The sequence below is a fragment of the Rhipicephalus microplus genome, chromosome 1, assembly GCF_043290135.1.
Source record: "Rhipicephalus microplus isolate Deutch F79 chromosome 1, USDA_Rmic, whole genome shotgun sequence".
Taxonomy (NCBI): Eukaryota; Metazoa; Arthropoda; class Arachnida; order Ixodida; family Ixodidae; genus Rhipicephalus; species Rhipicephalus microplus.
This window is the reverse complement of record NC_134700.1, coordinates 198,187,075-198,211,509: the sequence shown is the minus strand read 5'-3', so window position 1 is coordinate 198,211,509 and position 24,435 is coordinate 198,187,075. Positions and strand designations below refer to the sequence as shown.

The 24,435-nt window shown below is 45.5% G+C and overlaps 1 protein-coding gene across 4 annotated transcripts; it reads right to left on the bottom strand.

Moving 5' to 3' along the window:
- Window positions 1-428: 428 nt before the first annotated feature.
- On the bottom strand, window positions 429-21,391 carry LOC119167085 (uncharacterized). 4 transcript variants are annotated; one of them, XM_075889670.1, is made up of 7 exons: window positions 21,130-21,391; window positions 19,748-19,808; window positions 16,876-16,953; window positions 14,800-14,964; window positions 12,040-12,155; window positions 4,705-4,884; window positions 429-863 (listed from the first exon to the last, which is right to left on the bottom strand). In XM_075889670.1, the coding sequence occupies exons 1-7, from the start codon at window positions 21,205-21,207 to the stop codon at window positions 555-557; spliced, it is 987 nt and encodes a 328-aa protein (XP_075745785.1). In that variant the 5' UTR covers window positions 21,208-21,391; the 3' UTR covers window positions 429-554. The 4 variants fall into 4 exon arrangements, with proteins under 4 accessions (XP_075745785.1, XP_075745799.1, XP_075745793.1 ...); XM_075889684.1 differs by having other exon boundaries at window positions 21,126-21,390; XM_075889678.1 differs by lacking the exon at window positions 21,130-21,391 and adding an exon at window positions 20,889-21,024.
- Between the last annotated feature and the right edge of the window lie 3,044 nt (window positions 21,392-24,435).

Genomic DNA, 24,435 nt, shown 5'->3' with positions numbered 1-24,435 from the left:
TCGGCGTCAGATGGCGTAGGGCGAGCCAGTCGGCCAGAGCTGCGTTGGCGTCGGAGATCGCGGGGGCGCAACCGGTCGGCGCGAAATCCAGCGAGCGAGTCCCGGGCATGTAGTAGGACGCTATAGTAGCATTGTTTGAGAAAATACATTGTACAGCTCAGCTTTCGAGTATCAGCGGAGTCCCGTGATGTGCCCGCGGGTTGCAGCCGAGTTCAATAAGGTCCCGAAATAGAAGTGTGGCAGCTTGGGCTAGTTGGTATGACATGACGTTTGTTATAGCGCGAGAACAGAACGACGACACAGAGACAAAGTCCTTCGTGTCCTTCTTGTCTCTGTGTCGTCGATCTGTTCTCGCGCTATAACTATCGTCCGGAATAGAGACTCATCCGATCCTCTCGCTAGCAGCAACTTCAGTAGACGATACAACCACCACAATGTATGCTTCATTTTTATTCACACTACTATTTGCGCATTTATTTATTTATTCATTCGCACCTACTTTTTCCACGACCATATTTCCCTCTCTTCAAAGATAAGTAGTCTAATTTTATCGATCAAAAAAAGAAAAAGGTCACGCGGGAAAAGGCATCTTTGAGCCGTTCTTCGTAGTAAGAGTCGAGTTTTTCTTCCTGTTGTGTCCCTATGTAGTGACGGATGTGGGTCTTGAAAATGCTCATTCGGAGTGGGTTCAAGTCGAGATTTTCTCCGACCGTCACTTCGATGTAGTCGCCCTTCACAACAAAACTGCGAAGGAAGGCTGGTTTGTTCATTGCGCAAGTGACTTCAAGCTTACCGACCATAGGGTACAGAAATGCGTTGACCCGAACAAGCTTCGCATCACCCAGCAAGCTGTCTCCTTTAGTCTGAAATTAAATAAAAAAGAAAACGTGGTGGTAGAACGCCATCACGTGAGGTCATAGGGACGTCATGCATGGTTACGTCCCAAGTTTAGGAGATCTGTGACGTCATCAAGCCGTCGTCTTTGAACACATTACTTTTTTGCATTCGAGCTCATGCCGCCATCAATGGACACTTTTCTCGTTTGGTAGGACATCCCAGGCTTTCGCTTTATTATACAACTTTAACGTTGCAGACTGACGAAACGTAAGCCACCTCGAAAGATTGGCGCAGTTGAGATTCGCTCCACCAGGTGCCGCAACAGTTAAACTGCTCACAATCTTTCAACGAACTCAATTGAAACTTATTATATTATTCTAAGAGTTAGGTGATCCTTGTCTTAGATAAAGTTATTTGCCAATATGACATCTATCCACCACTGCTCAGCTCTTGGTCCGAAACCGTTCATTTCTAGGTTTAAGAAGACTGTTCAGAATATTTGTAAAATTGGAAGTGCTCAATGAATATGCTTGGAAGATAAAAGAGTGTGTTAATTACGGCATACTCGTTTCACTAATAAGCTTAGAAATATAAAGCACGATGAAAAGAAAACAATTACTGAAAGAAAAAGACAAAGTTTATTTTCCTGTTTATTGCAAAACAAATATTGCACCTATAATTTTGATGAATGCCATGCTAAAAGCTTAATATCTTGTTGGCGTGTAAATTAAGTGGAATTAAACGACACACCATCTCGGTTGGTTTCCGATATCATTGTCACCGCCGCCGCCACTGCCTTCATTCCCTTATATGTATATGTATGTATATATGCAGGGTCTCCCACGTAATTTTAGCCAGAGTTATAAAATATGCCAGAACACGTAACTACGACATGGTCAAATGCATGTTACTCAAAGTTGCCTAGAGTTAGGCGAAAATTTGTGTTCTCAAACATTGTTTAATTAGATCTGTTCAGTTAAGTAACTTTCGAAGTAATAAAGATGGATAACAAATTTGAATGTGAAAGTTGGCGATCGGTTTGCAAAACGCCCAAATCGATAGTTTTGAACCTTATGTCTGATAAGTACTATTGTTTTTTGCTAATTGCAGATGCTTGTGAAAGAACCAAAAAAATACCACGTGACAAACCCGCTCGCGCGTCAGTGCACACGATGATTATATAGTGCTCCCAAATGTTCTGCGTACGAACGACACGCTTCCCTCACGCCTGTTCATGACAGCGATAAGCAGTCACAGCGGTTATCGTTTTTGCGGCTGATAGAAAACGTGTTCATCGTAAAGCAATCACCATCGTTGCGGCCATGCCGAGACAGCGTAATGCGGCAAAGCTATGGTCGTTCGATCGCGGGACGTTAGGGAGCACTAGAATCAATGTGCGTACTAGCGCATGAGCAGGTTTGTCACGTGTTATTTTTAGTATTTCGCGGGCATTTGTATCAGCAGACAAGCCCTGATACCTAACAGATATAAAGTTCAAAACTGTCTAATCGGACGTTTTGCAAATCGATCTACAACTTTCTCTTCAGAACTTTTTTTATCTATCTTCGTTTCTTAAAAAGTTAGATAATTAAACATACCTAATGAAACAATATTTGAGAACACAAAAAATAGTCAAACTCCAGTCGACGGTGAGAACACGCATTCGGTCACGTCGTAATTGCGTGTACTGCCATATTTTAAACTCTGTCGAAAGTTACGTGGGACACTCTGTATGCGGGACTGAGGAAGCGCTAGCCTTCTCTTTCTATAGAGCAAACATTACTTTTCCGGGCGGGGTTGAACAAGAGAGGGGGGGGGGGGCGCTTATAGTTGTAGCGCTATCACGGCAACAATCAACGTATGACTTGTGCCCCTGCAGCAGGCGGGAGTTTCTACGGGCTGCACTCTCAACACACACAAGAGAAATGGTGCCAAAATGGTACCTGGAGCGGCCGTTTTTTTTTCACACCAGCGTTTTGTAGTTCCATGAGATTGAATCTGAATGAGTTGACTGCTAGCCCCACTTTTTATAAAATTGCAATTTGTTGCTATCACATTCATTGCTTCACCTTTTCGGTGAAACTGGTTTTGTACAATCATCCCTGCCACAATTGTGAACTGCCCTTACAGCATGCGCACGAGTATATACAATGCCACCGAGAATGCTTTTTTAATCACGGCCAGGCATTCAGTGTATATGCACGATTTGGAGGTTCTGTATCGTTTGCCATAAGTTGTTTCGGAAACTCGCTGCTTAGGACATTTCATCGACACGGTGGCCATCGAATTTATCTTCGCGATATATTGTGCGCAGACGCACAAGATATGTTCCGTTGTTTCAAGGATATCACAGGCCTCACAATTGAGGCTGTATGCATGCGGGCTCACAAAGGTCACTGCACGCTCTGCAAAGTCTCCGTTTGCGAAAAGGGTGCACTTTTAGGACACGGCGAAGTAACAACTGAGATACTTATTTGTGTTGATCTGTGCCTGTGAGTACGCCTCATGCGTCAATTGTGCGTAAGCAACGCGGGGCACCTTTCGATCTGCTTGCCATACTTCGCGTGACATTCTAATTTGTTGCTATCGCATTCATTGCTTCGCTTTTGTGGCAAAGCTGTGACTTTTTATTCGTGGTTTGAATCTTGTAATTTCATGAAAACATTCAAAGCTGTGCGACGGAAATGAGACATTGAAAGTGACAGCATTTCTAGGCGTCGACGTCAGTCGGCGCCACAATAACAACACTCGGATCGTATATGTCATCGCTATTCCAGCGCATCGTCACTGACGATGGTATGGGTGGAATGTATCGCACCGAACACGTAGCACCTGTGTTGAAGTCACAACCAGTAAATTTCCAGTTCGTTTTCGTACGTTGTTTGTCGTCAAATTAAAATATCTTTCACGCGATAAACACGATTCGAACATGGCTAAGAATACCTCTGTATACCGATCAATGGAACGAAGGGCACATCGTGGTTTCGAAATTTATCGTCATTGCTTGTTTAAGTGTATGGCACTTCCATCTTTTTAGAAGTCCTCTTCTAGTATCCAGTGAAGGGTGGGATTCACTGCGACTGGAGGTGTATCGGCGTCGAGCTGAATTGGCGTTCCGGTGTTCGAGCACGTTCATGAACCACTGTTCAGTGTCGGTTATGGTGGTTTCAGCATCAACATCGTCGCCAAAGAATTTCCATTCCGTGAATTGTACTTTTCTGATGTGCATCTGTTTGCGAGTTCACGCTACGTCAAGCTGGATCACATGGTGAGCGCTACGTAAAGTTTCTGTTAGCACACTCCGTTCTACCCAGGTGAAGTTCCTCATCACATAGAAAAAAGAAGAAAGAAAACTTAAAGGCTTCCTTATGCATTAGCCTAAGAAGACTAAAAGGTGAGAGCCACAATTATCTCATTTTTATTCTCAGTCAATGTTCTTCCTCGGCCCCGCCATTCTTCGACAGCTCTCTTCACCTAACGTGGGTTTGCACTAGCTCCGAAATTGAAGTCATTGCAAGCATTTTGCTCCAAACCTGGATTTGCGCTGCCTTCGCGATAGGCTCACCTTTGACCAAAAGAAGTTTATTAGGATGACGTGACCACATGACGTCGCAACATCTGGCTTAATATGGACGTCACAAATTTCGGCAATACGTGACGTTACGATGGCGTCACATGGTGATGATTTTGTTCGTGTTTATGCTGAGGCTAAAGTTTCGCGTTTGGTGAGGCCTTTGAGGCTTTCACCTGAACTTTTTGTCATTTTCTCAATTGAAAAATTCTACGGTCGTGCAGGTATAGCCACAGAAACTGCCAATGGTCTCATAAAAAAAGTTGGTTTAAGCATTTTGGGTCCCGTAACCTTACCTCAGCCAGAAGCATGGCTTCAATGCCACCAATGTTCAGATCACAGCTGACGCTCACGTTTCCATTCTTCATTGACGGCACGCAGGCGTTGATTTTGCTCACGACTCTGCTAAAATCCTTGAATCTGGTCAAGGTTATTTTAACCTTCAAGTCTCGGTTCGTCCAGGCGTTCCTGTCGACCTGAGAAAGGCAGGAGGGAGAGGAAAAAATATCACCATCGCATCCATAAAATGAATGGTGTTAGAGGAGTAAGCTAAATTTAGCGCGAGGAATCACGAAGTCATCGCCCACAAGGACAGAACACGAAAAGACGAGGGCGAGCACGTCGGACCAACCAGCCATAGGAAACGAGACACCATGATCACAGGTTTAGCATCGCGCGTTTAAAGAACACGTGTGGCCACATCCCAGATAATGTGCCACAATCTATAGAATGATTCACGACATGATACTGGAAAAAGTCATTTGATATACATTTCATGATAAATATGTTATGGGAGCTCCTTCGTGTGACTTCATGACTGATCGTGTGGCCGGTAAATAACGTAAAGCAGTAAACAGACACATAAAGCTTCACACAAATCACCCGTTTGTTTTCTATTCCTCCTAAAGCCAGTTCTTGGCAATGGGGTCAGTCATAAGGCAACGTAAGGTCATTGAACTGCGAATGCTCAAACTTACAAGTCTACCTCTTTCATATAATTGATTATAAGAAGGAATACCAAGATATTTGGAGAACAAACCAATGCAACTGGAAAACATGGATAAATTTGGAGCACAAAACTCAGTTTCGCCACATGGGCGAACCAATGAATGATACACCAACAAGTTCGAATGGTATACAAATTTAGACAAGATGCTAACTTTTATGTATCCAATATCTCGCGCAATTCTAGGAAGTACCAAAGCCAGGGAATATTGAAGCTCCTGGGAACGAAGCTATTTTCATGCTGGGTGTCGTCTCAACGTGAAGTAGAAGCTGTGAGAGCAGAGCACGTACACGGTTTTCAAGGTTTTATAAGCCATGTACTACGAACTTCATTCATAAGGGCATGGTAGCGCGTATACACCGGTGCTGTAGACGACTCACAAAAGGTTGCACAAGCCGTGTAAAGCACACTGCAATCATGAGGGCGCGGTTGCGCATGCGGCAGCGTTCGCGACTGCACCCTTGTGATCAAAGTTCGCAATTACATGCTCGAGCAGCGCAGCTCTCCCGCCGCTCATACGTATGACATATCCGGCCTCCCTCCCTCTCAATCATGTGTACATATATTGACACAATGTGACTTCAAGTTTTGTGCGCTAGCCGATACTTATGCCCTCCGGGTGGTTTGCGGCGCACGAGCCTGTGAGGCCCCGCTGCGCGCCACCCGTGTTTGAAAAAAGAACGTGGAGACAGAAGCAAAAGTGAATCCTCGGGACTGCTAGGAAATTCCGTTCTAGCTGCGTTATTATTCTCGGGCACAATATCGCCCTGCCTGCGGTAGTCTATTAGAAGTGTTCATTGAAGTGTGCGTTACAAATTTGGTGGAAGTGTTGGGTGCGATGCCAAGCTCCTCTCGACTGACGGAGCACAGTCCAAAACCACATCGATTGGGACCCAATAAGCTGACGCCTGTTCATCAGCACTGCAGTCAACGCCTACGTGGTGAGGGTCATGAATTTTCACATTTATCGGCTTCCCTTAGAACCTCAACGGCTGTGAACGGTTACGCAACCCACATGACAGCTCACGTCACTCCAGCCAGCATTGTAGTGAACCAGCCCAATGCTACCAAAGCCTTTCCACGGTGAAAGCTACGAGGACGCGGAGGACTGGCTTGAACACTTTGAACGCGTCGCAAATGCTAACGGCTATGGAGAAGAGCGCAAATTTGGAAGTGTTTGCTTTGCACTGGAAGATAGCACAAGAACGTGGTATGAAAACCACGAAGCTGCCCTCCGGTCGTGGGAAGACTTTCGACGGGAGCTGGTCGCCATTTTCCCGAACACAGACCGCAAAGAGAGAACTGAAGCTGCGCTCCAGACAAGAAACCAGCGAAATAATGAAAGTGTAGCCAAGTATGTGGAAGATATGTCGCGCCTATTCCGCCGAGCGGATCCAAATATGAGCGAAGAAGAGTAGCTGCGTCATCTGATGCGAGGCGTGAAGCAAGAACTTTTTGCCATACTCATTCGGAGCCCGCCGCGCACCGTCGCCGAGTTTCGTTCCGAGGCGACAATGATGGAAAGGACGCTACAGCAGCGAGCAAGGTTACACAACCACGATGCGATCATCACTTCCTTGGACATGTTGCCTTCAGTATTCGGTAACAACATGGAAGCACTACGCGAGCAAGTGCGGTCTGTTGTGCGAGAAGAGCTCCAGAAGCAGCGGCTTGACCAGATTGCCCCAATGCTTTCGTCTCTGGTCGACGTGATCCGTGAGGAGGTCATGCAGGTGGTACGCGAACCTTTGGGCAACGCACAGCCAGAACCACCACTACAACAGCAGACAAGAATGACGTGTGCTGATGTGCTACTGCGAGGATCTCCAGGACGTGCGGACACCGCGGCGATTACATCTATGCAGTACCCGATGCCGCCGAGCACCCTACAGCCACTGCCCGAGAGGATACTCAGGAAGAGCGATGTCCGGAGCACTCCCGACAGGGTACTGCTTTGTTACCACTGTGCGGAGGCTGGTCACCTTTACCGAACGTGCCACTACCGCCAGACAGGACTACGTAGTTTTCCTGTCAATGCACCTCGAATATGAAATGGCGAGCGCCCCTTCGATATTGAAGAATACCTGTCAAGTCGTTAAAGTTCAAGTGGCTTCCAATGACACCAACCTCGAGCAACGACCACGGGGAGGTATAGGTCGCCTAGCACCCGACCTTCAGCAAGCTTCCCAAGGTCCCGTTCCCAGAGCCCGCGTCGGGAAAACTAGCGTCAGCGACCTGTGGAGGCAAGGCTGCTCTTACCGCTATTGCAGAAAAACCTCCGTCGCTGACTCTTAACGACGACCGACACAGAAACCAGTGCTTCAATAGGGACGTTGCTTCCGATTTACGTGTGTTCGTTGACGGCTACGAAGTCAACGCACTGGTCGATACAGGCGCAGATTATGCAGTGATAAGTAGCCGACTTTTTAAAATACTGAAGATAGTGCTGACCTCTTGGAAGGGACCACAAGTTCACACAGCAGGAGGGCACCTCATCGACCCAACTAGAATATGCAGAGCAAGAATCAGAATACCGGGTTTCATGTATGTCACCAGTTTTATTGTGCTGCCGGAATGCTTAAGAGACTTGATTATCGGCATAGAATTCTTACGAGCTAAGGGCACAGTAAAAAACTTGCGAGAATCTTCCGTCTAATTCTCGACTAGGCACGCGATTGCTACCTTTAAAACTGAAGGAAACGTATATGACCTTTGTATTGCAGATGATGGCGTCATGATGCCGCCAAGATCGAGCATATCTGTCACAGTAACCAACAAAGCATTCAGTGAATTTGAAGGATTTGCTGACAACCACACTGCTTTAATATTCCAAAAGGGATCTGCATGACGCGAGGCCTTGTTAAGCTACGTGAAGGATGTACGAATGTTCCACTGACAAACTTTGGGAATGGAGTGCAGCACGTTGCAAAGAGAAACGTCATCGCCAGACTGGATGACTTCGTCCAGGTTACGGAGCTGCACACATTCAAAATCAATGAGTCTGATTTGCAAGACGTGGAGTCTGTCCTTGCATCCATCTACATAGAAACAGGGCTACTGCCAAGCCAAAAAGAGCAAATAGAGGGTCTCGTAAGGGAATTCGCCGAATGTTTCTCATCTAAAGTTCGATGCACTCCTATCGCCAAACATTATATTATTGTCGACGAGTCAGTGAGGCCAATATACCAGCACCCCTACCGAGTGTCACCAAGAGAAAGAGGAGCTATTGGTAATCAGGTTAAAGAACTGCTCAATGGCGACGCAATCCAGCCTGCATCAAGTTTATGGGCGTCCCCTGTTCTTGTGAAGAAAAAAGATCAAACTTTACGTTTCTGCATTGATTACCGGAAGCTCCACACCGTCACCAAATGGAATGCTTATCCTCTTCTAAGAATTGATGACACTCTGGATAGGCGGCGAAATGCCAGGTATTTTCCCTCACTGGATCTTAAAAGTGGATATTGAAAGATAGAAGTGGACGAAAGAGATCGCGAAAAAACAGCGTTTGTAACACCTCACAGTTTATATGTGTTCAAGATACCTCCTTTGACCTTTGTTCAGCGCCGACACATTCCAACGGATGATGGACAAAGTGCTTTGCGGTCTGAAATGGTAGTCGTGCCTGGTTTATCTTGACGATGTTGTAGTCTTCTCTGCTACCTTGCAGCAACATTTGGAGAGGCTCCGGGCTGTGCTCATTGCTATCAAGTCACTGAACTTGAATATAAAACCACAGAAATGTCATTTCGGCTTCCGTGAGCTTCTTTTTCTCAGCCATGTGATCAGTGCAAAAGGCGTCGGCCCAGACCCTGCAAAAACTGAGGCCATCAAGAAATTTCCGAAGCCAACAGACAAGAAGGCTGTTAGGCGATTTTGGGTCTCTGCACCTATTATCGATGGTTCGTTAAACTTTTTCACAAATCGCTGAACCACTGACGTGGCTGATGAAAGAGTAAATGCCTTTCGTATGACTTGCGGAACAATAGAATGCCTTTAATGAACTACGGAAGTGTATTCAAAGGCATACTGTTCTGGCGCATTATGACGAGGAAGCGGAAACCAACACCCACACGTATGCAAGCAATTTAGGTCTTGGGGCCGCGCTCATCCAATGGCAAAACGTACAAGAATGAGTCATTGCGTATGTCAGTCGCACTCTTTCAAAAGCTGAGGTGAACTACTCAGCGACCGAGAAAGAATGTCTTGCCATGGTATGGGCTATCAGCAAGTTTCAACCATATCTATAGGCCTTTTTGAGCTATAAGCGACCATCATTCGCTATGCTAGCTGGCCAATCTCAAGGACCCATGATGACGGCTTGCATGATGGAGCCTATGATTACAGGAGTACGGTATCGCACTTGTGTATAAGTCAGGTCTCAAGCACAGTGATGCGGATTGCTTGTCACGTGCTCTGATTCAACCTGCTGCTTCTGCTTCCACCTAGGATGGTGAAGATTTTGTTTTCTTGGGAGCAGTGAGACCGTCAGAGATGGCACATCATCAGTGATCCGACCCTGAGCAACTCCTCTTGATCAAGTACCTACAAGGACAGTCTGTCGATTTTGATGTCCGGCATTCGTCCTACGAAACAACGTCCTGTATAGAAGAAACTTTGACAACAATACAGCGACATTCCTGCCTGTCGTCCCTTTACTTCTGCGACCAGAGATTTGGGAGGCTTGCCACGATGATCCATCAGCTGGACATTTTGGAGGGAACAGAACGTTGGCCCGAATCCGCACTAAATACTACTCGCCGAAGTTGCTTAGCTCTTTACGACACTATGTCAGAACTTTCCGGGACTGCCAAAGACGTGAAACCCCACCGCTAAAACCAGCAGGTATCTTCCAGCCAATATAACCACCAGGGGTCCCGTTCACACAAGCGGGAATGGGCTTACTGAGCCCATTTCCTACGTCGTCATCGGGAAAACGGTAGGTAATAGTTGCGACCAACTATCTAACCCATTATGTCGAGACAGCGACTCTTGTTAAAGGATCAGCCGTTGAAGTAGCCGAATTCTTCGTTTCCAACATCGTACTGCGGCACAGAGCTCCAATAGCATTGATCACGGACCACGGAACTGCATTTACGGCCGACCTGATGAAATGTATTATGAAATGGACACCCACCAGTCATAGGAAGACGATGGCATATCATCCTCAAGCGAATGGTCTTGCCAAACGATTGAACAGAAGGCTGGCTGATATGTTGTCAATGTACGTTGGTGTAGATCACCGTACTAGGGATAAAATATTACCCTATTCAACATTCGCCTATAACGCCACGATGCAAGAGACAACACGGATGACGCCATTCCAACTTGTTTTGGCCTGATGGTAACGACACCTTTAGATGCAACGTTACCTATTGACGAGACGTCCTAGAATGAGTATGACGTTCACGACTTACATATAAAGAGCAGAAGAAGCCAGACAGCTGGCACGACATCGCATTCTCCAACAGCAGAAAACCGACACGCACCGATACAATCTGCGACGAAGGGACGTCCAGTACGCACCAGGAGACAGAGTATGGGTGTGGATTCCTGTACGAATACGTGGCCTATCGGAAAAATGTCTTCGCCTATTTTTGGGTCCGTACAGAGTGCTCTGCCACGTCGGCTCGCTCAACTACGAAGTTATGCCAGAGGGAGAGGATATTTCATCCCGATGGCGGCATTGCACGGAAACTGTACATGCCGCCAGGATGAAACCGTATCACGACAGGCAATGAAACGTCGAGGACACAACGTTGGTCGTTGTTAACTGCATCCGCGACGAGGTGTTATGAATGACCGCCATGCAACCAGTTCGGCACAAGCAGCGGGACGATGCACTCTGGAAAGGGGGGCAATGACACAATGTGACTTCAAGTTACGCGCGCTAGCCGATACTTATGCCCTCCTGATGGTTTGCGGTGCACGAGCCTGTGGGGCCCAGCTGCGCGCGACCTGTGTTAAAAGAAAGAAGAACGTGAAGAAAGAAGCAAAAGTGAATCCTCGGGGCTGCTAGGAGATTCCGTTGTAGCTGTGTTGTTATTCTCGAGCACAAGTTCGCCCTGCCAACGTTAGTCTATTAAAAGGGTTCATTGAAGTGTGCGTTACAATATGGTCGCATATGTGGAGATGTTCGCCGGTATAAACGCCATGACGTGTGACGCGCTTGGAAACATACAAGGAAGGAGCGACCACTACATCACTGAATGTGCTAACAGCGCAACTATTCAGTAATGACCTAACAACTTGACAAAGTTTTCACGCTTCAAGATCACTACATATTTGAATTACAATTTTACATTGTTGCAGCAGCGCACAGACATTATTAACCGACATGAACCGGGATAAGCTATCTCATGACCAACAATAGTTCACTTTAGATAAGAGATAACCAAGGTAAGCAGCCCTGTTAAACATATTGCTTCTAGTACTAGAAGAAATACGGTAGTTGAAAATAGCCAGAAGTTGTCGTTAACATTGTCGGACCTGATTACATAAAACGGGCAGAAGAATCCGAGAAAGGCACTGTTTTAAGCGCAGCTGCTTAACGCACTAGGGTTTAAAGACATCATTAAGCTGTATATCAAATCACCAGAGGAAGATATCCAGTAGTTATATGACTTACCTTGAAGTTGTAGGACGGCAGCGATAAGCGATGCGATTCCCTGCTGAGAGTCGGTATTCCTTGCTGAAGCACAGCGTCAACAAACTCGCATGCTTGACTTACTCGGTCATTGGCTCCTGTAGAAAATTTCAACCTCAAGCGTCCACAGTAATGGGTCACTCATGTTGTATTCCATTGTCAGAGTCACAGCAACCGATTTACTCTGTGAGAGAGCACTCGACTGCGGCATAGGGCACCGCCTCTTAATTTGCGATAACAACACAATCCGTGCCGCCGGAGGAAAAATGGGAGCAAGGAGGAAGTGAAAGTGCTTCAGTGTCCCCGAATGCCTTGCGTGTAGTTATTTTATTTTGCTAATACTGCTGTCGTATTCTGTTTGATTCCCGCACGTACACAGCAGTTTCAGACTGGAGCATTAGTACTCGGAGCTATCGCTGTCGAGCAATGGAAGTAATGTGCGCGTTAAAGAGCTCAAGCTTGCTCTATAGCCGGTGGAGTGGGCTGTCGTAATCGTAACGGTTAAAAAGCGACCGATGGTGTGTCATTATGGAGTGCGCTGCACGTGCTAGAGTCCTGAGAAGGTGCATGAGGGCCTGCATGACGGCTTGCTCTTGCTACGGCTTTCGATAGAATGACGTGTTTCCAGGTCTCGGCTCTAATGACGTGCGTTCTATTTACCCACTCATTCCTACCACCGAAGCAACATAACATTCGCCATATAATTATTTTGTGCATAACTGCCAGATAGCGCTTATGTCTCACGTGTAAGGAAGTACGTCGCGCCGATTCCCGGCCCACTCCACCGGTTTTGGGGAAGCAGCGTTTCATGCTCAGAGTGACTCCCGCTCTGAAGCCGCAGCGCTCTCTCATATGTGAGGAAGCGGGTGAGCTCATGCTTGCGTTCCGTTTTGCGGCAGCGCTTCAGCCTAACTGCGAAAGCACATCGATCTCCTCAAGGCATAGGCAATGAAGCCTCTTTCGAATGGCCATTCACCGCGCGGCCGGCACGCGCTACACCCCCATTTGCCCGGCTCGCAAAAACTGGTTACTCTCCTTCAGCGAGGAAAACAACCTCTTTGAGGATAGGGAAACCGGGAGGTTAGAGAAAATGAGCGGCCGACAGGGAGAAGCTTACCGATTCCCCTGCAAGCCAAGGCTATCGGCGACTAAAGGAGTAAGCCTACCCTACCGTTATTGCTAACGTACAGCAATAAAGTATTGTTTCTGTTGACCTAGTCTGTGGCCTTATTAGCCTGCAGCCATCGTAGCTATACGACTCGAGCTACGGGAAGGCGACGTTAATCGCGCATGGTTCGACTGTGTGCGACTGGAACATTAGCTATTTTCTGCACCAGCCGTGCATAGGGCAGAGCCCCTCAACATTGGAACACGTGGCTTCCACCCTCAATCTGTCATTGAAACACACTTGCTTCAAAAGAAGCAGAAAAACATGCTACGACTATACCAATAAAATTCAACATCAGGGAATGAAAAAAAGGATTTATCAAAGAACATGTAGCCTGGAAACGGTGGCTATGGTAGAGCTATCGCGTTGTACGCATGCTCAGAATCAACAACCCTGATGAAGATGTAAATTGGAAAGAACGTAAGCTTGGCCATGTTGGTAATAAATCTTATCCTTGGTGAGCCATGGTTAATATGGTAACAATGATTAACGCGTAAACTGTGAAACAAAGATGCAACAATGGCTAGAGGCCAAAGGATTACTAACGATCACTTTATAGAGTACTGCAATATGTGAAGACCATTCTTTTAATATAAAAAATAAAAACGCTACCACTTTTGAAGCAAACGGCTATAGCGTTAATGTAAATAATCATATTATTGAGCAAAATAAATTCCTTGAGCAGTGAAAAGTGCATAGTTACGCTTGATAAACATACTTTAGCCCACATGTGAGGTCAAGCACATTCATTAGGCTGCGTTGATTTTTAGGTTCAACACACTCCCAGAATGGTCTTCATCTTCATCATTTCGAGCACTGGTTATACATAGCAATGTGCCAATTGCGCGATCAATACTGTGTGATTACTGCGTCAAAATATTTCTATATGAAGTTAACAGCAGTTAGAAGTTACGGCATCCAAGTACCTGGAACCTGAAGGTGGCTATCTACTTACATCGAAATGCATCACGGCGTATTAAATAAATAAGCATCGTCTATACCCACCTCTAACGAATGGGCTAGGCTATAGGCTAATGAGTGCATTTGCTGCTAATTTTTTCTCTAGTACTTTATTGTGCCGGGTGGTACTGAAACATTGCGATGCCAAATACAGTGCTGTGGGTGGGTAGTTCACGCCTACCACATCGTTTGGGCATACCTGCTCAACATATATTTTTCCTATAACCCTAACCCAACCCACGAAGAGTGGGGGTAGCCCTGCTTGGTTTCTCGGACCTTAATTCAGGCCCAGATGGCTTTGGTCTAAAGGGCTAAGCTAATGGCTCATGCCATTAGAGTCCAGGAACGGACTCCAATCAGTGCATCTCTCTTTGCTTCTCAATAAAAGTTTTCAATCAATCAATCAATCAATCAATATTTAGTTATGGGTACTTTAAGCTGCTTCGAGCTCATGTAAATACATACACTACATCGGTGTTTAGCTGATGGAGGTCAATTCAAGGGGAGTATGCTTCATTTTGTGTTAAACGTCAAAGGACTGAAGAACTTACAATACCAATTGTTTGAAGGGCGTCGACGTGAGAAATCAGCGTATACGCATATCTTAGGCTTACTTTTGCGTGTCCACAATCTTCGGGCAGTCGGTAGGCCATCCCACTGCTGGCGGGTGTGGTTGCATTTCAGGTCTCCGTAGCAAGTGACGTAGGGAAGGCCATTTCTGCATTCCACATACGGCCACCACATGAGGGCACGTGAGGACAATGGTCGACTATTAAGTGCTGCGAGACAGGGAAACAGTACTATGGTATAATACCAAGCAGTTGTGCATTCGACAATTCGACATTTACATATACATGAAATTGAGGGCTCCACTCAGCTGTTTGGAGAGGGTTGAGGAATGTCAATATCGATCATAGAAATGAAACCTTATTGGGAAACATATTTTTCGAGAACAATTTCCGGGCAATGTTTTCATATTATAGCTGAAATGCCTCGCTTGTCATACATTAAAGCGGCTCTGCCACGCTTTTTAAGCTAACCATCGAATTGGTTTATTAGAGCAGTTTATTACATCATAACCCAACCACCGGGAAAAAAATGTTAGAATCCGTCAAGTGTGAGTGCAGTTAGGGAGTTCTGGCAAGCTATAATTGCTTTCTCTCTTATCTCGTGCCGACGAGTGCTCTGGAAGCTAAGCAAAGAAGAATGGGACAGGAGATGGAAGTTACGTCACGTGCGCGTCAGAATATATATATATATATATATATATATATATATATATATATATATATATATATATATATATATATATATATATATATATATATAGGTAAACTATCGATGGCTACACTACTTCGGAAGCAGGGCGTACGTCAACACTGGCGGGATAACCGTCTGCTCTATATAAACCAATACGCCAGGAGACGAAATCCTATCTTTTCGGATTGCTCAGTCATCTCATTTCACTGTAAATGGTGTTCACTCTGCGTTCACTTTTGGCGTAATGCTGCACCACAAGTATATTTGAAATAAATGCCGACTTCCAAAGATGGTTGCGAGAATTCGATTCAACCCCTTGTACACACTTCCAAGTGCGTCTAAAGCCATCTCGTGGGGTCATGATGTAACGCAATCACTTCCGACTGTCATTGCTGGCAAATACTGACGGGAACATGTCTAATATGAGTATTATCCATAGAGGGCGTCCCAGGAGGTACGGATTCATCACCGTCGGCAGCCTGACTACGCCCATTGCAGGGCGAACGCCTCTCCCATGATCCAGCAATCAACCTGGTCTTTTGCTTTCTACTGCCACGTTATACCTGTGAATGTTTTAATCTTATCAGCCCACCTGGCGTTCTCTCTCACCATCGTGCGTTTGCCTTCTCTGAAAATTACGTCAGTTACCCTTAAAGATTACCCGTAACTTGCCTACGTGCTACGTGCCCGGCGCATGTCTATTTCTTCTTGATTTCACCCATGATATCCTTAACCCCGGTTTGTTCCCTGACCCACTCTGCTCTCTTCCCCTCTCTTAAGGTTACACTGATCATTTCCTTGTTCTTAAATACGAATTATTCTGGTTCAACTGTATGTAAGATCGAAATTTTCCTGGCCGGTAGATTTGCTTTCAGTGTTTATTTAGGCAAATTGCTCGGTAGAAAGCACCTGGTATTTGCACTTCATTTTTTTGTATTCTTTCATTTTGTATCATGGAGCTTCATGCATTATTTTTCAAGGACGCAGCATACTAAACAAGGGTCGCGCTCAGAACAGATTCATGCCTTGTTCCGTACGACCTTCACGTTTAGCTGCGTTTTAAACAGCGTAGTCTGCCATGTGTGTGTATCTATGTAGAGGCAGATGTGAAATGTCGCACCTTTCGCATACAGTAATTTGTTGAGGACAGCTTGAATAGAGAACCTATTATTCTCAGTGCCAGGGATGCTTACATTTCACGCGCCTGTAAGTTTGTATTCCGGGCTACTTTCTCGGAAGAACGGTCATGTGTTTTCATGCACTGCTTATAAAGACTGCTAATTGAGGCTCATTTACCTCCATCATCATCACGCATCCGCCACTTCCCGCACTGCGCCAGGTGTCATGAAAGCGCTGTCAACATTTATTATCAGAAGCGATCACGTCAGTGAAAATTTATCATGTATGTATTGTAAAGGCTGATAAAGCACCTCTCTGATGTTCCTCTGTGCAGCCGTAGTCGTAGCCGTCGTTGTTGTCGTACTCGTTGTCATAGTCTTCGGCGTTACCTAAAACATGATTTGGCAGTAAGAATCACCTGTTTAGCAAAAAAAAAAACAACTAAAAATGAGCTGTTCAAGCAAATACATGTAAATACATTCAATCAAGAAAATATGAACAGTACAGGCTACCTCATATTTATAACATTAATAATAAACGTTACTTATGCACAGACACCAAGGAAGCTTATAAGGTCAATTTCGGTTTCAGGGATGGCTCCGTTTTCACAAGTGAAGAATGAACATTACACATGTACTCCTACGACGCAACATGCTCTATTTAAGCACTGCTGGAGCGCAGCGAAATGCATATAGACGAATGTAGTATTCGTCAATGAATTTCACTGTGCTCCATATGATAGTCGCATCATCGCACGATAAATGTGAATCACACTGTAGCATGCGTTTCATTTCAATACAACAGACGCCTGTGCATAATTTGTTCTAGCATGAGTGCCGACGTCATGTCAAGCCGTACGTTAATGGTGAACGTCAGTGTAAATGGCGTGCTCTTAACGCTTGACTTGAAGCAAAAAAAAAAAAGCCGCATATACAGCTATTTGCTGGCTGTTTTCCGTAAAACTGATTGGAAATTTCTCATTTTTATCAACGTTCAAGTCCTTTGCTTGCCGACAGCTCTACATCGCCGTGTTTGTGATCATCTTTATCGTCATTGACCATAATTACTAATGCGTTTATGGTTACCTTCAATGTGGTGCATTTCCGATGGAGGCGGAAATGTTGTAGCCCCGTGTGCCCAGATTTGGATGCACGTTAAGGTGAACAAAATTTCTGGAGCCCTCCACTAAAGCGTCTCTCACATTCATGGTGGTTTTGGGACGTTAACCCCACATATCAATAATTACCTTCCATGTGAACATTTTCATAATCAGCAACATCATGCATTCTTCATGAGGCCTTTGTTTGTTTATAGCTCTGCTTCAACGCGCTATACTAATCGTGCTCTCCAAATACGAACAATCACTTTCGCTGGTCAACTAAATGTTATGTCTATTATTCATCCCTTCATCAATGTCCCAAATAAAGCAAATACTACTAAAGATGACTTTTCAGAGACGTAGTTATCTACATGACAGATAATGTTTTGTGCAGAAGCGCATGGCAACAAAGCTTGTCCTACTACCAACCGCCGTTCTATCAGCTTGTTACACGAACTCGGTATGCCTGGCGTCTACAAACGTGAACGCCGTTGTGACTAATCAACTTGCAACACTTTGTTCACACACACACACACACACACACACACACACACACACACACACACACACACACACACACACACACACACACACACACACACACACACACACACACACACACACACACACACACACACACACACGCGCGCGCGCGCGCGCGCGCGCGCGCGCGCAAGGTTGCAAGTTTTGTTCTTGCCGGTGGTAAACTATCCTTTCGCCCACTTTTCTTTGTTGACATGTACATTACAGTTACTTGTAACAACAACCTGTAAACATTTCTTGGTATCATTGTGCGCTAGTTCTCACTAATATTTTGCCTAACGAAGCAAACGAACTCGAAAATTTGCACTTCTTTCTTTCCTACCGTACAGTGAACATACCGAAGAACTTCGAAAATTGAAAAATGAGTCTTCCCCACAAGCTGTATCAGTCTAGGACTGTGTGTCAGCAACTCAGCAGCTTTGTCGAGGGACTCCTACAAACTAGTGCTGTCACCAGCCATTGGCCTTACTGACAGACACTACGAGAAAAAAAGACATCAATGCAACATATCTCCACATGTTGGTCTCAGCGGCAAGAAAAAGCAGATGCCCTTGTATTTCTTGCGTTTTCTTGTACCATTGCATTCTTGGTTCCTCTGTCATTGCCCCTACAGGGTGGATGGTGCTTCATCGAGCTGTAGTGCCCACAGCGTTATTGCACTCTCCCCTTTTCATCATCGTATCTCTTCGCGAAAAATAAACACCGACCAACTGACAATAATCCTGCATCTACCTTTGCATGCTGGCAAGCACTTTCGTAACACTGATTTTTGTCAGGCGGGCGAAAATTGGGGTGTGAGGAAGAGAAAAGGGGTTCCGTCTCCTCCGAAATTTCTCAATTAAAAACACACCATCAAACATACGGAAAATAAATTATTTTTCAATTCCCCCCCCCCCTCACTCCGAAAAGAAATTACTGGTGTTGTGGAGAACCCCCGACGACAACGAAGCAGTCAGAAAAGCAAACGACAGCGTTTGGGGTAAACACGTGATCCGTGCTTGTGCGTGCTTGAAATTTGGCCTCCTGACGTTTCTCGTTCTTCGACTACGTTCAAACGTGAATAATTCACCTGACATTTGGTCTACGGGCTGGGTAGTTCGACTTGCGTGCAGCGGTTGCCTCCAGTGCTGCAGCGATCAGTTTTCCTCTTGTGCAGTTGGTCGGTGACGCATAGGTGTCAGGTAGCGTCATCGGGGTTTGACTGGCTATGCTTCTGAGGAAAAGCTACGTTTGTATTTTTTCTAGATAACCCCCCATAGCACCACCTGTGACATCAATCGTCGGTTAAAAACTCTGCCGGCGCAGTGGTGGGCCCTGTGGCCCCTTGACGTCGCCCTCGTTGATGCTGACTGGTAATTTGTCTTGAAAAACGCGGCGTTGTTTTCAGAAATTCATTTGTACCCGTTTCATACTTTACAAAACTCCAGATTTCTAAGCCCTTCACTAAGCTCGGCATGCCGCATTGCCGTTGTTGCCATTAGCCTGGCCGTATTTTAGCAGAACATGCCCTGCCCCCATAAAGAAATACGAACAGTACTTACCTAAGTACGCAAGGATAAATGTCACCAGAACGAAAATCCTCAATAATTCTGCCATCATTGCCTGTACATAAAAATAACAATGAGAAATAGGCCTCTTACTTTAAAAAAATGCGTTCAGTAGTCCTGATATTTGCATGTTTGCTACGAGCACAGAGCTGAAGTAGTAAATAATATAGGTGGTTTTCTATCTTTTGAAATCTCACAAGTAGAAAAAAAAAGCTAAAATGCATGCCCTTTAACATTTATTGGAGTAGTGAGCCTGTGGGTCCACGAAACTTTAGACACACAGGCCTGTAACCAACAAGTTTGTTTTTTGCACACGGGGGAGGGGGGGGGCACCAACAGAGGAGGAAGGGGTAGCAAGGAGGAAGCAAGCGGAAGGATAGGGAGCGGGGCAAGTTTTTCGACCGGGTGGCTATTCTTTCCGATCATATTTTGCTCCCTTCACCAACAGTGGGATATTATGTATGCTAATTTAGAAAGAAACATGCAGAAGTGGCAACAATGGTACCCAAAAGAGACAGTAAAGTTGTTTGTTTTATATCACAGCATACGCTATCGCTGCTTCTCGGCGCTCTTTGGGCAATCATGGCCCTTGTGCTACTAAAACCCACATGTAATCTTTCGCTGCTTCTCGAGTGTGAGTGTGATTATTTATTTTTGAACATGCGAACATGAATAAGTGCACAACTGTGAAGAAAAGAAAAAGCCGCTGAAGTGCGGCTTGACAGTGCTCCTTTTTGTGGTACAACGAAAGGATACGAATTATTAGCCCGTTTTTTTTTTTTTTGTAGACACAACCTACTTGAAACGATTGACAATGAAGCCAAGGTAGGTCTTAGTTGTGGTTTGCAGCTGTAGCGTAGGAATGATGACGTAAATGCAGAAGTGTTAAAGAAGGAAAGTAGGAAACTCTGATTGCCCCAGGAAAGCACCGAACATCCTTTACAACCCTTCGGATAGTGCGTCCAATGCTCTGCCAGTCGGGCTACAAGAGTTTCCCATCGAAATTGTTTGGTTCTTCTGTGCATGTAATCCGGAAGTGTTAGTTAGCGCTGTTCGTAGCCGTGACGACAAATATAAAACACACTTAATTTTGCCATTTGTCGTCGCGTGCCATGTGATGTTCTAACAAACTGACCATTGCTAAAGTCTGGCGTGACACAGACAGCCCTTGTCTGTGTCCCCTTGCTTCGTCCTTCGTCTTGGTCCCCTTGCTTCGTCCTTCGTCCTTTGTCTCTTACTTCGTCCTTCGTCTTTTTTCGCGCAGTTAATGTCTTGTGAAATGAAAAGCATTCGTTGTTTGTTGCGAAAGCCCCACAGAAAGAATGCATACGCCCAGTTTGATGAAAACATTAAAAAACACAGATAAACTTACTCACTGTGTGGTCCAGTGGTCCATCAGCTCCTGTCGTTGGTCGTCGACACACTGCTGGAGTGAGACTTAACCTGAAACACATGTATAGCGGCAGACGCTTTAGTCTGCTTTCTCTGGTCTCAGCCGTGCCTGTAATCACAAGCGTGAACTTCCCTGTTCGTGGAAAGGCTTCCTTTACAAAGATCAGCGAATAACGCTGAAGGTGGCAGCCTCCGAAACACAAGGTGCTGTCACTTACACCCCGACCGTTATCTAACACTAAGCACAGATACGTTTTGTTCCGCCTTCTCAGTAACTCTGCTAGTCTTCGAGAACTCGTAACAGATAATGCGCTTGCTTGCGCTGCGTGTCTGAGAACACACCGTCGGCTCCTGTTAATCTGTCGTCGTCGCTGTCCTGTGTGCTGCGTCTTGCTTTTTGCTTGTCCGTCGTCGTCATCTGCTATTCACCTCTCGATCGTTATTGTGTAGCGTGCCACACGTATGCGTGGAGAGTCTATGAACCTTTTGGTTTGGAATTAGGCTAATTTCGACCTGTCTTGGCAGTAGTGTTTTCCTTTTTGCCCGTATTTAGATAGAAAGTCTTGAAGGTCTATTGTCTAGCTCCAGATTTACCACTTGCACAACCACAACTGAAAGCTCCATTCATGTTTATAGTGCACGAATAAATTAAGTATTTTTGCTTCTATTTTTTCTTAAATAATGTCTGATTCAAGAAGAGCGAAAAATTTACGGAAAGCGAGAAAAGTTAGGAGTATTGCGACTCCTATTGTCATGATGCTGACGAATCTTTCTCGCTCTTTGATGCCCTTTGATACATAAGAACACTGATGAGGAACCAGAAGTCCTGCATGGAAATAATTAAAATGTCAAATAAAATTTTCATAAATGTGCAAGTAGGCTTATTATACAATACATCAAGCTTCACTCGACAACAGCTTACGACAGCCTGGGCATTAAAAGTGATCCCCCCTTTAAAACTTGATTTTGTACTAACAGCTGTTTCTTTTATGTTGCTGCGATTTGTTTCCGAAAGAGGCTATAATTTTGCGTGACGTCACTGCTAAGAGGGAGGCAGTTAGCAGGTAGCGAATAATAAAAATATGAACTTAGCTTCTGAAATCATACACCCTTTGAGCAGCACCTTTGACGACAATAGACCGTTGGCAAAAAAAGAAGGGGGCTCATCTATTTATTTTTCAATGTAGAGCCCATCAATCTGAAATGCCAATAATACAGATTTGGCATTACGTGACAATAGTACAGTATGGCTGAGGCTAATTTTTCTAACGATGCATCTCTTGAAAGCAGCTTCGATGCTTTTTCTTTAACAGCTCCTGTCGCCTAACGAGCATGGGTAGTGAAAACGACGACGGTGAGCACTGTACGTAAGTACTAGGCAAGTGTCGCCGATCGTAAATAATGTTGTTTGACACTTAAGCTCCGCGTACTTTTAGAGGCCTGTCACTTAGCCTCTCTACCAGTGGTCCGACCATGCACATCTTACTGCAAAACAGTGACCGCACATGGTGAGTCGATCCCAACTTCGTTCTCTCCTGCTGCTAGACCTGTGACTCCGCCACGGTGCCTCGCTCAACCGATGATTAATAATAACGTACCTGGCGTCCAGAAAAAGGCCAATTTGTCGTCACCGGCTCTTAAACAGCTCACACTACTTCTCTTGTATGAGAAATATCAAGCCTCCACACATATCTACACTGACGGATCGGTTCAGCCGGACAGCTCTACAGGAGCAGTAGTGATACCAAGGTTGGCCATGACAATTAAATTCAAGACGTCTCACGCAACAACATCAACGGCAGCAGAATCGGCAGCACTTCGTGCCACGCTGCAATTTGTAGTTGATCAACCTACACGCAAGTGGACTATTTTCTGAGACTCGAAGGCGGCACTGCAGTCCCTACTATCAGCCTTACGCCGTGGACCACACGAGCAGCTGGTACTAGAGATAGCAGAAGTTATACACCACCTGACTGAGAAAGGGCACCAAATTACATTTCAGTGGTTGGCCAGTCACTGCGGAATCATCGGCAATGAACGGGCCGATCAAGCTGCCCGCTCAGCCGACGCCGAAGATCATAAAATGCGACTACCACTTTCTAGGACAGATGCTGCACGAAAGCTCCGAAGACTTGCTCGCCAGTAAACCGCATCGCAATGGAATCAGCCACACTTCAAGCATGCCCGACTGTACTCGCTTGACCCTACGCTAAGTCTTCAAGTCCTGTCGAGGCTTTGCCGAGCAGACCAGACCCTGTTATGTAGGCTGTGGTTGGGCGTTGCATTTACCAACGCCTACGCTTTCTGCATTGGGATGGCCGACACCGCAGCCTGTGGCCACTGTGGCGAAGAGGAAACAATCCAACATATTCTTTGTGACTGCCTAGCGTATAGTAAACAACGGCTATGCCTTCGCAAGGAACTCAACAAATTAGATGATCAACCTCTGTCGGAGCAGGGAATTCTGCAGTATCGCCAGGATGCGACTTCACAGAAGAGGGCCCTGAAAGCGCTACTACACTTTTTGCGATTGACCGGCCTTACTGAACAATTGTAGCTAGGACGCCCTTCCTGTGTGTGTTTTCGTTTTTTTTTTATGAGTGCGCGTGCGTTTTTTTTCTCTATCTAACCCCTCTTTCTTGACCCTACTTCCCCGCCCCCAGCGCTGGGTAATAAACCAGATGCCAATATCTGGTTAACCTCCCGGCCTTTCCTTTCTCACTCTCTCTCTCTCTCTCTCTAGAGGCCTGTTGAACCAGCACTGTTGAACGACTCAACATACACAAGGTTGTTCAACGTCAGCTGTCAATTTTATGAAAAGATGACTAAGTCTGCTTCTTGTGTGTATTGTTCAACTCTGTGATAGGCAGTGCCGATTGTTCAGATGTACAGTGCTACATTCAGAGTTGCCAAATACAATGTAAGCTTGTCGACTAAGTGGACGCGTTTTGAAGACATATACGAAGAAGTGATGGGACACACACAGTGCTACTTTCAACTTGTTTATTATACGAGAAGAGGAGAGAGAAAGGGAAAGAAATTTCGGGGTGCACGAGCACCTGGCAGTGACTTGCGAGATAACCATGGCAACCATTCCTGATATTACTACGATGTTCTCGTGGGCGCTCGTCGGGGCATCACGCAGTTTGCCTTATGCATACCTTTCGCAATAACGCCGAAGCTAAAAAAGCGCCCTCACTTGTAAAGCGCAAGCCCTGTGCAACGTGCATCAGCGTATATAAGTGACACTCCCGTTAAACAAGTTGCAAATTTCACTGTGTGTGTCTCCT